This window comes from Trachypithecus francoisi, unplaced genomic scaffold (genome assembly GCF_009764315.1).
Source record: "Trachypithecus francoisi isolate TF-2019V2 unplaced genomic scaffold, Tfra_2.0 Lachesis_group6, whole genome shotgun sequence".
In the NCBI taxonomy this organism is placed as follows: domain Eukaryota; kingdom Metazoa; phylum Chordata; class Mammalia; order Primates; family Cercopithecidae; genus Trachypithecus; species Trachypithecus francoisi.
The window spans coordinates 82301-95555 of NW_022681471.1; the positions used below are offsets into that span (position 1 = coordinate 82301).

The 13255-nt window shown below is 49.8% G+C and overlaps 1 protein-coding gene across 1 annotated transcript in view; it reads left to right on the forward strand.

The window, feature by feature from the left end:
- Positions 1-1042: 1042 nt before the first annotated feature.
- Positions 1043-13255, forward strand: part of CD99L2 (CD99 molecule like 2) — a 124238-nt gene continuing 112025 nt past the window's right edge. The window contains 1 exon segment of the mRNA XM_033202004.1: positions 1043-1267. Coding sequence (XP_033057895.1) covers positions 1201-1267 — 67 coding nt within the window. The 5' untranslated portion in view covers positions 1043-1200.

A 13255-nucleotide genomic window follows, 5' to 3' on the forward strand; every position in this document is an offset into this window, starting at 1 on the left:
GGTGCCTATGGCAGCAAAGGCTGGGTTGGGGGCACAGGAAAGCTGCCTAATGGATATTGAGGGGAGGTGGTAGTAGCCGCCCTCTAAGGAGGATGTGGCCCTGGGCAGCCCGTGCCGCATAATGGCAGGGACAGGCTCACGCCGCCACTCCGGAGAGTAGCAGCGCTTCCTCTTTGTCTTGGAGAGCCGGTTGCAGCTGGGGCACTTCTAGGGAGCGTTCCCACGAACTGAGGCAGCCGGCGTTTTGCTGGTCGGCACAGTATCGGAATCTGATTTCTTCGGGTCTGGGAGACGGACTCCGTTTGCGGGCGTTCATGGGAAAGGACTGCAGCGCGTTTGTCGGTCATTAAGCACGTTTTTCAGATCGACTCTGCAGATATGAACTTGCACTTTCAGCGCATTCATCACAGCCTCGGGAGAGCTGACCCAGTCCCTACCCCTAGTCTCCCGAGCCCGCGGCGCTTCGGCTCCGGAACGCCCCCCATCCTCCCTTCTCGCCCACTGGGCGCCCCCGTCCTCGTTTCCTCGAGACGTGTCACTGTTTATCTACCGCAGCCAGTCACGAAAACGGTCCTTTTCTTCAGTCTCCGGTCAGGGTTCCACTATGGCCTCCTGCAGGGAACGGCGGGTGGGGACAGAGTGCGGGGCTCCATGCTGGACGGTGTCTGGAGGGGCCCCGAGGGAACAACCCTTCACCGGGAGAACACCAAGGCCAGAAGGGGAAGAGCCCTGCTCAAGGTCACCGGGAGGAAATCGGTGCCCACCGGCGCTGCCGCCTCCTGCTCTCCGGCACTGGTGACTCACTGCTCCAGGTCTGCGGGGGCCACCTCCGAGACTTCGGTCTCGAGGACTGGGGTGGGACAGGGTCTGCGGACCGCGCGCTGCCGCTGGGCCCAGCCCAACCCAACCCAACCCAGACTTCCCCACCCACCTGGAGCCGGCGGGCCACGCCCCTCGCCCGGAGCCCCGCCTCCAGACCTCGGCCCCGCCCCCGATACTGCAGCCTCGCCCCGCCCCCCCGGCCTAACCCCAGCCGGGGCGCCCGACCTCCACTCTCCCCGGGCCGCGCCGCGCGCGCGCCGGCTTTGGGCGGGACCCTGCAGAGGCGGCGGGGCTCCTCCTCCCGCTGCTCCTCGGCCTCCCCTTCGGGCGCTCTCGCGCTAACTGTGCTCCTCCGGGGCCCTCCGCCTGCTCCCAGCCATGGTGGCCTGGCGCTCAGCGTTCCTTGTCTGCCTCGCTTTCTCCTTGGCCACCCTGGTCCAGAGAGGTAAGGCGGGCGGGGGGCGCGCGGGGACCCCGCCCTGTGGGCCCAGGGGTCGATCTGCGCATGAGCGGCACGGTCCCCGCCTTGCGGGCCTGCGGTGGCTGCCACCGGCTGGCCCGGCTGTCCGAGGCGGAGCGGCGGGGGTCTGAGCCCCGGGCCCGTGGGGGTTGACTCCGCCGCGGTCGCAGTAGCCGGAGAGGAGGGCTGACGCTGGGCTGGAAACAGCGGATGGGCCCCCTAAAATCCTGAACGAGCAGGTGTCACCACTGGTGACAACAGCTGTCTCCAGGAGTTTACCTTTGAGAAAACCTTAAAGAGAGCAGTCATTTTCGAAATTTGCTGCGAGGTCACCGACAGCAGAAGCAGCTAGGTGGATTCCTAGCTCCTTTTGTCGGGATCACAGCGGGCATGGGGTGTGGGGGTGGGTCAGCGAGGTGTAGGTCTAACCAGCTCTCTAGGTGCTTCTGCCGTCCGCTTCAGTTTTTGAGACTTTGGTCGTGTTTTGCCAAGGAACAGGAGAGAGAAATCCTGCTGAATCAAGGAAGCACGTTTCTTAGACCCTTTGCTGCTCAAAATGTGGTCCAGGGCCCAGCCGCATAGGCATCACCTGGGAGCTTGTAAGAACTGCAGCATCTCACGCCCCGCCCCCGACCTACTGAGTCTGATTCTGCATTTCAACTAGATCCGTGGGTAATTCTCTGGCACATTCAAGTTTGAGAAGCATCTTATTAGAATAAATGCAGTCTGTGGTTAAAAATAGGGTCTTAAACATGTACCAACAGAATCTTCTTACACTTATTTATATCCTATGTCCCCATCAGAAAAAGGGATTAAGGGAAACACTGTAATTGAACATGAATTATGCTCCGAGCTTCCTGACAATAGAAGTGAACCCAGCTGGCGGAAAATATATGACCTCAGGACACACACACACACACACACACACACACACACACACACACACTTTGTCCTAGTACTGAGTTCTAGTAAGATTTATGTCGCATAAAGGAACACTGGAAAACAGTGGATGGTACTAGCCAAGCCACTTTTGCAAAAGATGCAGAAATGTTTTTCATGTGGGCAACCCACCTGGAGTTGATTCACGAAGAGCCACTTAACATTCTACAGAGGTGCCGGGCTCTGTTCTAGGAACTGATGATGCGGTAGTGAACAAAACTGACATTGTCTTCATAGAGCTTACGTCCTGGTCCGGGCAGAAAACAAGCCCAACATCGAAATCTAGATATATTGTCAGTGCTATGGAGAAAAATAAAGGAAGTTATAGGGGTAAAGAGTTGTTGAATTTTCTTTTTCATTTTCCCTTTAGGATAAAATTTTTATTTTGTTTACAATGCATTTGTGGGAAAAAGTATGATCATTTGATTGACTTGCATCTAATGACATGGAAATCTTGAAAGTGGAAGCACAAAAAAAGTTAGAAAAATGATACTCCCTTCAAAGCTGTCTTCTGAAAGTCTTCAACATTCTGTGCACATTGAGAAGGTGGGGAATAGAAATGATTGGGTCTTGCCGGCTCGGTAGCTCAAGCCTGTAATCCCAGCACTTTGGGAGGCCGAGGTGGGTGGATCATGAGGTCAGGAGATCAAGACCATCCTGGCTAACACGGTGAAACCCTGTCTCTACTAAAAATACAAAAAATTAGCCAGGCGTGTTGGCGGGCACCTGTAGTCCCAGCTACTCGGGAGGCTGAGGCAGGAGAATGGCATGAACTCGGGAGGCGGAGCTTGCAGTGATCTGAGATTGCGCCACTGCACTCCAGCCTGGGCGACACAGCAAGACTCCGTCTCAAAAAAAAAAAAAGAAAAAGAAAAAAAGATTGGGTCTCAGATTTGCACGTTACAATTGTTGATTTAAGAGTTGGAGAGGAGGCCAGGCGCGGTGGCTCAAGCCTGTAATCCCAGCACTTTGGGAGGCCGAGACGGGCGGATCACGAGGTCAGGAGATCGAGACCATCCTGGCTAACACGGTGAAACCCCGTCTCTACTAAAAATACAAAAAATTAGCCGGGCGAGGTGGCGGGCGCCTGTAGTCCCAGCTACTCGGGAGGTTGAGGCAGGAGAATGGCGTAAACCAGGAGGCGGAGCTTGCAGTGAGCTGAGATCCGGCCACTGCACTCCAGCCTGGGCGACAGAGCGAGACTCCGTCTCAAAAAAAAAAAAAAAACAAGAGTTGGAGAGAAGACAGAACCAATACATCTGTTTTACAGATGAGGAAACAGAGGTACAGAGAGATGAAGTAACTTGCTTTAGGTCACACAGCAATTGCCAGAATTATGATTTGATGCAAGGTTTGTCCGACTGCACAGTCACTGCCTTTAAGCCCTAGGCATATGCCCTTGCACCTGGAGGTACCCCACTTCGACCACTTAGGGACTATGGGAAAATGAGTTCCCCGAATTTGTTTGCTCATCCATATGATGCCTGACAATCACAAAGGTGTTTTGAGGGGACCAGGCTTAGATCTGCAGCCTTGCTACCAGCTACCACTCCATCTCCTGAGTGCTTCCTCTGTGCCAGGCACTTCACATATATTGCTTTAAATTGCCTCGACCATTTTGCAGACTAGATATTATCATTGGCTTTCAGATGAGGGGACCCTGGTCACATAGCTCAGAAGACATAGAGCCAGGATTCAACCCAGATAAGACTGCTACCCAGCCATCTTTTATTGTTTAAATTAAAAAACTCAAAACAGAATAAGCTTGGTTTCAAGATAAGGGCCCAGTTTTCTGGATTTTTTTTTTTTGTGAGATGGAGTCTCGCTCTGTTGCCCAGGCTAGAGTGCAGTGGTGCGATCTCGGCTCACTGCAAGCTCCGCTTCCCGGGTTCACTCCATTCTCTTGCCTCAACCTCCCAAGTAGCTGGGACTACAGGTGCCCGCCACCACACCCAGCTAATTTTTTGTATTTTTAGTAGAGACGGGGTTTCACCGTGTTAGCCAGGATGGTCTCTATCTCCTGACCTCATGATCCACCTGCCTTGGCCTCCCAAAGTGCTGGGATTACAGGTGTGAGCCACCGCGCCTGGCCAACAGTTTTCTGGATCTTTTGTCCAAAATAAGATAATATGATTTTGCATTGGCGGTCTTCTCTGGGATCCTGGTAGTCTCAGAGCTGCTGCATCAAAATGACAAACACAAAGCAAGTGCCTCCGGCACCAGTTGACTCTCCTTGAGCCCTGGAGTGGCATTTTGTGTAGGCCTGCTGAGAGCCACTTTATTCTTGGTCCTGGTCTTCAGTAGTGGGATGTGGCTGAGAAACGCTGGCAGACCTCAGAAAGCATGCAGAAGCAGCTCTTCATAATCTGAGAAATCCTTCCAGGCTCTAGCAAGTAGCAAGTAGAGGCTGACTTTAGGCTCCCAGGGGTTTAAAGGGCGATTAACAAGTTATATTTGTTCTAATTACAGAGGGCTTTTCAGTCTGCTGTGTATTTTACCAGTACCAAAAAGTCCTCTGAGGACAGATATGCTGCCTGTATGTGCCTCCAGAAACGGGAAGCTGTTCTTTGGAGCAGCAGGGAGAAGACTGTCAGTGATGTGGATGGGTAGTCATCTTAACAAGAGCTTCATTTCTGGAACACCTATAGGCCAGGCTCTCAGTGCCTCGCCGCATTACCCTGACCTGTGGCACTGTGACCCATATCACCTCCTGATGTCCATAGAGTCTTAAAGGTAACTTTTACATAGAGTCTTAAAAGCCCCTTTTACATAGAGTCTTAAAGGTAACTTGTTGGTAACCCACTTCTCAGATGAAAAATATGGGGCCAGAGAGGTTTAGGAACTTAATCAAGATAACGCTTAGCTGAATTGGATTTGAACTCAGGTTTATCTGCATAACCAGAGCAGAAGGCATGAACACAGATACCTTCAGGGATCAGGCAGGTAATAGGAATGTGAGAAGTGGTCAAGAATAAGCATGATGGAGGGGCTGAGCACAGTGGCTCATGCCTGTAATCTCAGCACTTTGGGAGGCTGAGTTGGCCAGATTACTTGAGCTCAGGAGTTGGAGACCAGCCTGGGTAACATAACAAGAGCCCCATCTCTACAAAAAATACAAAAATTAGCCAGGCGTGGTGGCGTGTGCCTGTAGTCCCAGCTACTCGGAGGGCTGAGGATTGCTTGAGCCTGGGAGGCAGAGGTTGCAATGAGCCAAGATCGTACCATTGCGCTTCAGCCTGGGTGACAGAGTGAGACCCTGTCTCAAACGAAACAAAACAAACACACACATACAAAACAAAAGAATAAAAGAATAAACGTGATGAGCATGTTGGCAAGCCACCAAGTGCCTGCTCCCTTAAAGAGAGGTCCAGCTTAACACATGGAGTATAGGCTTTAAAGCACACCTGCCCAGTGCTGCTGTGACTCTGTCCCATGCGCCTAACTGCTCAGTGCTACGGTTCCTCATCTGTGAAATAGGGATAACAACACTATCTACCTCATGGGGTGGTTATTAGGATTAAATGAGTAAAAACGTATAAAGCATTTAGCACAGCACCTGGCTCCAAGTGAGCAAGACATTCCAAGCCACATTTTAAAAATAAGTGAAGGAAACCTTGAAAGGCATTTATACGAAATGTCCAGAGTTGGCAAATCCATAGAGACAGAAAGTAGATTAGTGGTTGCCAGCAGCTGGGATGAAGGGGGATGGGGAGTGTGTGCTTAATGGGCAAGGGGTTTCTGTTTGGGATGATGACAATGTTCTGGAACTAGATAGAGGTTATGATTGCAAAATATGTGAATGTACTAAAAACCATGAATTGTACACTTTAAAAGGCTGATTTGTGGCCGGGCGCAGTGGCTCATGCCTGTAATCCCAGCTTGTTGGGAGGCTGAGGCGGGTGGATCAACTGAGGTCAGGAGTTTGATACCAGCCTGGCCAACATGGCAAAACCCCATCTCTACTGAAAATACAAAAATTAGCCAGGCATGGTGGTACACGCCTGTAGTCCCAGCTACTTGGGAGGCTAAAGCATGAGAATTGCTTGAATCTGGGAGGCAGAGGCTGCAGTGAGCTGACATCACGCCACTGCACTCCAGTCTGGGCGACACAGCGAGATTCTGTCTCAAAACAAAAAAAAAAGGGCTGAGTTGTATAGGAACTATATTTTCAGTTAAAAATTCACTGGGTACTGACTTGTACACTTTAAAAGGGTGAATTGTATAGGAATTACATTGTCATTTGAAAAAATTCACTGTATAATCCAAGCAGAATAAGTGTGAGAAGTGGCAACATGTTACCCCTGGGCTGGGGTGGTTTTTTTTTTTTTTATTTTTTTTTTGAGACGGAGTCTCGCTCTGTCGCCCGGGCTGGAGTGCAGTGGCCGGATCTCAGCTCACTGCAAGCTCCGCCTCCCGGGTTCACGCCATTCTCCTGCCTCAGCCTCCGGAGTACCTGGGACTACAGGCACCCGCCACCTCGCCCGGCTAGTTTTTTGTATTTTTAGTAGAGACGAGGTTTCACCGTGTTAGCCAGGATGGTCTCGATCTCCTGACCTCGTGATCCGCCCGTCTGGGCCTCCCAAAGTGCTGGGATTACAGGCTTGAGCCACCGCGCCCGGCCTGGGGTTGTTTTCAAGGTCCTAGAGCTTGGTTCGGGGGGCATAAGAGCAAAGTGGGCCCCATGTGCTGGCAGTGCTGAGATGCCAGGCTGGGATCCAGGTAGAAGCCTCATGGGCTGACTTAGGGTATTGGACTGAGCCAGATGGGCCACAAAGGCATCTGCAGGGTTGGCCCAGAGATGCTTAACCCTGCCTGCCCGAGTTCAGGAATGGTCCATGCAACAGTGGCATGATGGGGAGAGGGGAACTTCCCTTTCCTACATGGCTCCAGGGTCACCATTATGGGTACTAGTCAGTTGCTGCACTGGTCTGGCAGAAGGTCTGGGGACTCTGCCTGTTAGTCTTACCTGCTTTGACTGGTTTTCAGTCTTTTCCTTGCTGTCACAGGTCACATCTCTATCCCTTGCATTACTTTGGACACAGGGTATCTCAAATGTGTTGTTTGTTTCTTTGTTTTTTTGAGATGGAGTCTTGCTCTGTCGCCCAGGCTGGAGTGCAATAGTGCGATCTCACTGCAACCTCCACCTCCCAGGTGCAAGAGATTCTCCTGCCTCAGCCTGCTGAGTAGCTGGGATTACAGGAGCCCGCCACCACACCCGGCTAATTTTTTTTGTACTTTTAGTAGAGACGGGGTTTTGCCCTGTTGGCCAGGCTGGTCTCAAACTCCTGACCTCAGGTGTTCCACCTGCCTTGGCCTTCCAAAGTGCTGAGATTACAGGCGTGAACCACCACGCCCAGCCCGTGTTTTTAAACACGTGCACAGAAACTATCCAGGAATCAGCATCAGTAGCATTGAGGAAGGGCATGAAGTTGCCTTCAGTGGAGATGATGCTGATTAGGCCCATTTTGGCTGCTCAGAAGGGTGTGTTGGGAGGAGCTGGGTTTCATTCTTGTGCGTTCAGGAAAGATACCTTCCAGATACATCGATTTTCCTGTTCTGTTCTTTTCCCCACCTGGTGTTTCGCTTTTTCTGCTGTGTGTTCACTCTTAGGTGTTTTTTTTTTTTTTTCGTCGAGATGGAGTTTCAGTCTTGTTGCCCAGGCTGGAGTGCCATGGCGCGATATTGGCTCACTGCAACCTCTGCCTCCTGGATTCAAGCAGTGCTCCTGTCTCAGCCTCCCAAGTAGCTGGAACTACAGGCATGTGCCACTACACCCGGCTAATTTTGTATTTTTAGTGGAGACGGGGTTTCTCCATGTTGGTCAGGCTGGTCTCAAACTCCCGACCTCAGGTGATCCGCCTGCCTCAGCCTCCCAAAGTGCTGGGATTACAGGTGTGAGCCACCACGCCTGGCTCACTCTTAGGTTTTGTACTTTGCACGTTATTCCTCTTCTGCTCTTGGGTGCCTGGGAGGACTGGCTCAAGGGGTTCCTGTCCCCCAATCCAGACTGGGCCCTCCCTGAGGCTAGGTCCACTGACTGGTGAATGTTGGTTTGCATGTAAAAGCTTCACTTCATCATAGACACCTATCAAGAATGGGCCAGAAAATCTTTCACGTAGGCACATGTTCTACATGGAGTGGGGTGGGAAGCTCCAGTAGAAAGAATAGTAATGAGCCCCCAAAGATGTCCACGTCCTGATCTCTGGAACCTGTGAATATGTTAGGCTCCATGGCAAGGGAAATTCAGTAAGGTAGCAGATGGAATTCAGGCTGCCAATCAGCTGACCTTAAAATAATATTAGCCTGGATTACCCAGGTGGGCCCCATGTAATCACCTGGGTCCTTTAAATACAGAAGAGGGAGGTAGAAGAGGCGGGGATTAGAGCCATGTCATATGCGAAGGACTCGCCCCGCCATTGCTAGCTCTGAAGATGGAGCAAGGGGCCAGGAAGGAGCCAAGGACCGCACAGCCTCTAGAAGCTGGAAAAGACAGGGAACAGATTTTTCTCTAAAGTCTCCAGAGGTAACACAGCCCTGCCCACACCTTGAGTTTAGCCCATGAGACCTGGGTTGGACTTTTATCTCTAAAACTGTGAGACAATAAATGTGTATTGTTTTAAACTGTTGAATACAGTATATTTTGTTATAACTAAAACAGGATGCTAATAAGAAGCTAAGAGTTAGATACTAGCATCCTCTTCCTTCTTTGGAAAACTAGTATGTGATGTTTCCTTACATTGTTTCAGTTTTACCATTTTTAAATCAATCCCTAGAATGCTCTAAGTTCAGTATTTTAAAATAAATGTGCAGAAAATTGGGTTGTAGTGATGTTTTTGGTGCAGCAATGAATGTTTAGAAGCATCTCTGAGGACCCAGGAAGGTAGCTGGATTTCTGGTGTTTGCATTTGATTCCAAACTGCTTTACAAGGAGATGGGAGTCTGTACTTCTGCTTTGGAGCATGGCCCATGCTGCAGGTCACCTGCAGTGGGGGTCACTGGCTGTCTCCAGAGGCCTTTCCCACCCTTCTCCTCCAGTCCTGATGGCCGCACTTGAAGCAGAATGCAGCCTGGGGCCAGCAGACAGAGGGTTTCTGATTTGTGCAGGCCACACTTGCCCCTTTGCTGAGGAGGAGGAGGAGTGTGCTGCCGGCCCGCCTTTCTCCTGGCCGCCCTTACCAGTGCTGTGGCTTCAGCTAATTGGGTCGATTCCCTGTCTCTCAAGTTGGGGATAGGAGTCGGGGTGTGGGGAGAGGACCAGACAGGAATGGGTGCACCTGAATCCCCCACTCCCGCGTCAACCAGTGTTGTTTTTTGTTTGTTGGTTTGTTTCTTGAAAGCAAGTTTATTTTTATTTACTTATATTATTATTTTTTTTGAGACGGAGTTTTGCTCTTGTTGCGCAGGCTGGGGTGCAGTGGCACAATCTCGGCTCACTGCAACCTCTGCCTCCCGGGTTCAAGTGATTCTCCTGCCTCAGCCTCCTGAGGAGCTGGGATTATAGGCGCCCGCCACCTCGCCCAGCTAATTTTTGTATTTTTAGTAGAGATGGGATTTCACCATGTTGGCCAGGCTGGTCTTGAACTCCTGACCTCAGGTGATCCACCTGCCATGGCCTCACAAAGTGCTGGGATTACAGGCGTGAGCCACCGTGCCCAGCCTGAAAGCAAGTTTAAAAGAATGAAAGAATAGCTACTCCATAGGCAGACCAGCTCCACTTCAACCAGTTTTGAGCTTTGTTTTTATTAGTTTTCTACCTTGGGCTTCTCACAAGATGTCAGAATGTTCTGCTGCTTTACAACAGAAGTATCTTTGAAAACTGCTGTAGTTGAATCCTACAGATACAACACCCCTGTTCAGTGAACATCTGTGTAGAGGACAGGCTAGAAAACATCTAGCTGTCATTGTTAGGTGGTTGTATTTGGGATTATTTTCTAAATTAGAGGTGATACTCTCCACAGGAAGTATTACTGCAGTGTGGAATTTATTTCCACCAAAATAGTGCCCAGGGCACAGCCTGGCTCATTTTGACATTCTACTTTTCTTTTTTTTGTTTTTTATTGCTGCTTCAGCTAGCCTGGGATGGTATAACTATATTCAGTATTCTTTCAGCCTAAGGGCAATGTGGGGGAAAAAAATCTGAGATGTGAATGGCACTTGAGATACTAAGGAAACCCATGGGCTAACCCCAAGGAGGCCAGAGAACAAAGAAGCCCTTTAATGAAGCTCATACCAGTCAGTGGCCTGGGGCACAGAGAGTGGATCTGAAGGGCAGAGGGCAGGCGGCAGGCCTCATCCTGAATGAGCAGCCAGGACCCATGTGGGGGCACTGTGGGTAAAACAGCAGGGTAAAACATGCACCTGCCCTCAAGGAGATTAAAGTCCAGACAGACCTGGAAGCAACTATACATAGTCACATGTATCTTAAAAGACACACAAGGATTCCATTGTTGCTGTAGTGCTATCTGCCAAGAAGACACTTGCCCCCTTTCTCCCAGGTTGAAAGCTGTTGCTGTCGCCTATTGCCGCATAATGAACCTCCACACATTAGTGGCTTGAAACAACTGTTTTACTATGCTCTTAGACTCCATAGGTTGGGAATTAGGATAATGCAGCAAGGATGGCTGTCTCTGCTCTACTGTATCTAGGACCTCAGCTAGGAGGACTCAAATGGCTGGGGGCTAGAGTCATCTGGAGGTTTTTTTCACTCACATGTCATAAAGGATGGGCTTAGCTGGGGTTGTCCACTGGAACACCCACACGTGGCCTCTCTGATTTGAGCTTCCTTATAGCAAGGAAACTGTATTTGAACTTCTTACATAGCCCCTTTAGGTTCTAAGCGTGAGTATTCCAGTAGACAAAGTAGAAGACAGATGGGCCTTTTAAAAAAAAAAAACCTTTTAAAAACTGTGGTAAAATACACATAACATTTACCATTTTAACCATTTTAAAGCACACAGTTCAGTGGCATTAAATACATTTTTTGTGTGTGTGATCATCACCATTCCCCCTCCCCTAACCCCTGGCGCCCACTCATCTGCTTCCTATCTGGTTTGCCTATTCTGGACATTTCATAGCAACGGAATCAGATAGTATTTGTCCTTTTGAGATTGGCTTGTTTCACTTAGCATGATGTTTTCTGGGTTCCTCCCTGTTGCAGCGTGGATCAGTACTCCATTTCTTCTTATTCAACTTATGGTTGAATAGTATTCTATTGTACGGGTAGACCGTGTTTTGCTTGTCCAGCCATCAGCTGATGGACGTTTGGGTTGTTTCCACCCTTTGGCTATTGTGAGTAGTGCTGCTGTGGACATTCGTGTACAAGTCTTTGTTTGAGCAGCTGTTTTCAATTCTTTGGGATATATGCCTAGATCATGGTCTTTTATGACTTGGCTTCAGAAGTCACTAGCATGACTTTCATTGAATTCTATAGGTTATGAGTCAGTTGAGGGTAGTCTAGATTCAAAGTGAGAACATATATCCTACCTCTTAAGGGAAGAGTGCCAAATAATTCTTAGCCATCATTTGAAACTGCCACACAAATCTCAGATTTTTGGGTCCTGCTGAAATATTGCTCCCTCTCTGGAGCATATCCCAGTTCTCTTAGTTGGGAGTAACTGCTTGTAGCTCTATTGTGATGGCAGCTTCTCTCACCTCTCTAGTTCTTTATGAAATAATCACCATGAGGTATATTTGTTAGTGTCCAGTTAGTAGCCTGGCTCCGTGTGTGCCTCTTCATTTTCTGTTCCTTCCCGTGATGCCATGCTGCTGTTGTCAGCAGTCGGGTTCTCTCTCTGAGTGGGGGATGGATCAGCTGATTCTGAGAGCCCTTCAGCACTGATGTTCTGTGGGCTCCAAGTGCTCTTATTTGTACAGGCTTTCTCCATGAGGGAGGCCTCCTTCTGACAGCACAGTGCCTACTGTGTTGCCTTGGAGGAGCTTGCTGAGTGTAGGTCTCGAGGAGTTTGGATTAACTCTCAAGGTGGGGCAGCCTGGGGATTTGCCCTTCTTCACCTTGAAGAAGAGTCCCTGAGGGCTGAGTTTTTTTGTTTTTTTGTTTTTGTTTTTGTTTTTGGAAACGGAGTTTCGCTCTTGTCACCCAGGCTGAAGTGCAGTGGCGCACTCTCAGCTCACTGCAACCTCTGCCTCCTGGGCTCAAGGGATTCTCCTGCCTCAGCCTCCTGAATAGCTGCGATTACAGGCATGCGCCACCATGCCTGGCTAATTTTTGTATTAATAGTAGAGACATGGTTTCACCATATTGGCCAGGCTGATCTACAGCTCCTGACCTCAGTTGATCCACCTGCCTTGGCCTTCCAAAGTGCTGGGATCACAGGCATGAGCCACCACACCTGGCATTTTTTTTTTTTTTTTTTTGAGACAGGGTCTCACTCTGTCACCTAAGCTAGAGTACAGTTGCACCATCATGGGTCAATGCCACCCCAACCCTTAGGCTCAGGGGATCCTCCCACCTCAGCCTCCCATGTAGCTGGGACCGCAAACATGTGATACCATGCCCAACTAATTTTTTTATTTATTTGTAGAGACAGAATCTCAAACTCCTGGGCTCAAGTGATCCTCCCGCCTCACCTCCCAAAGTGTTGGGATTACAGGTGTGAGCCATGGCGCCTGGCCTGAGTACTCTCCTAGAGAGAGACTACTGAGCAGAGTTTCTCAACCATGGCACTGTTGACCTTTGGACCAGATAATTTTTCTGCAAGGCATGAGGTGGGTGGGTGTCCTTGTGTTGGAGGATGTTTAGCAGCATCCTTGGCTTGCCCACTAGATGCGGGTAGTACTCCCCTCCCTAGTCTTGTCAACCAAAAATAACTCCAGACATTGCCCAGAGTCCCCTAGGGAGTGGGGGGTGGTGAATCACCCCTTGTTGAGAACCACGACTGTAAAGACAGATACAGCCATGCCTTGCTTAACAATGGAGAGACATTCTGAGAATGTCATGTGATCTCATTGTGTGAACGTCATGGAGTGTGCTCACATAAGCATAGATGGTATAGCCTACTACATGCCCCTAGGCTA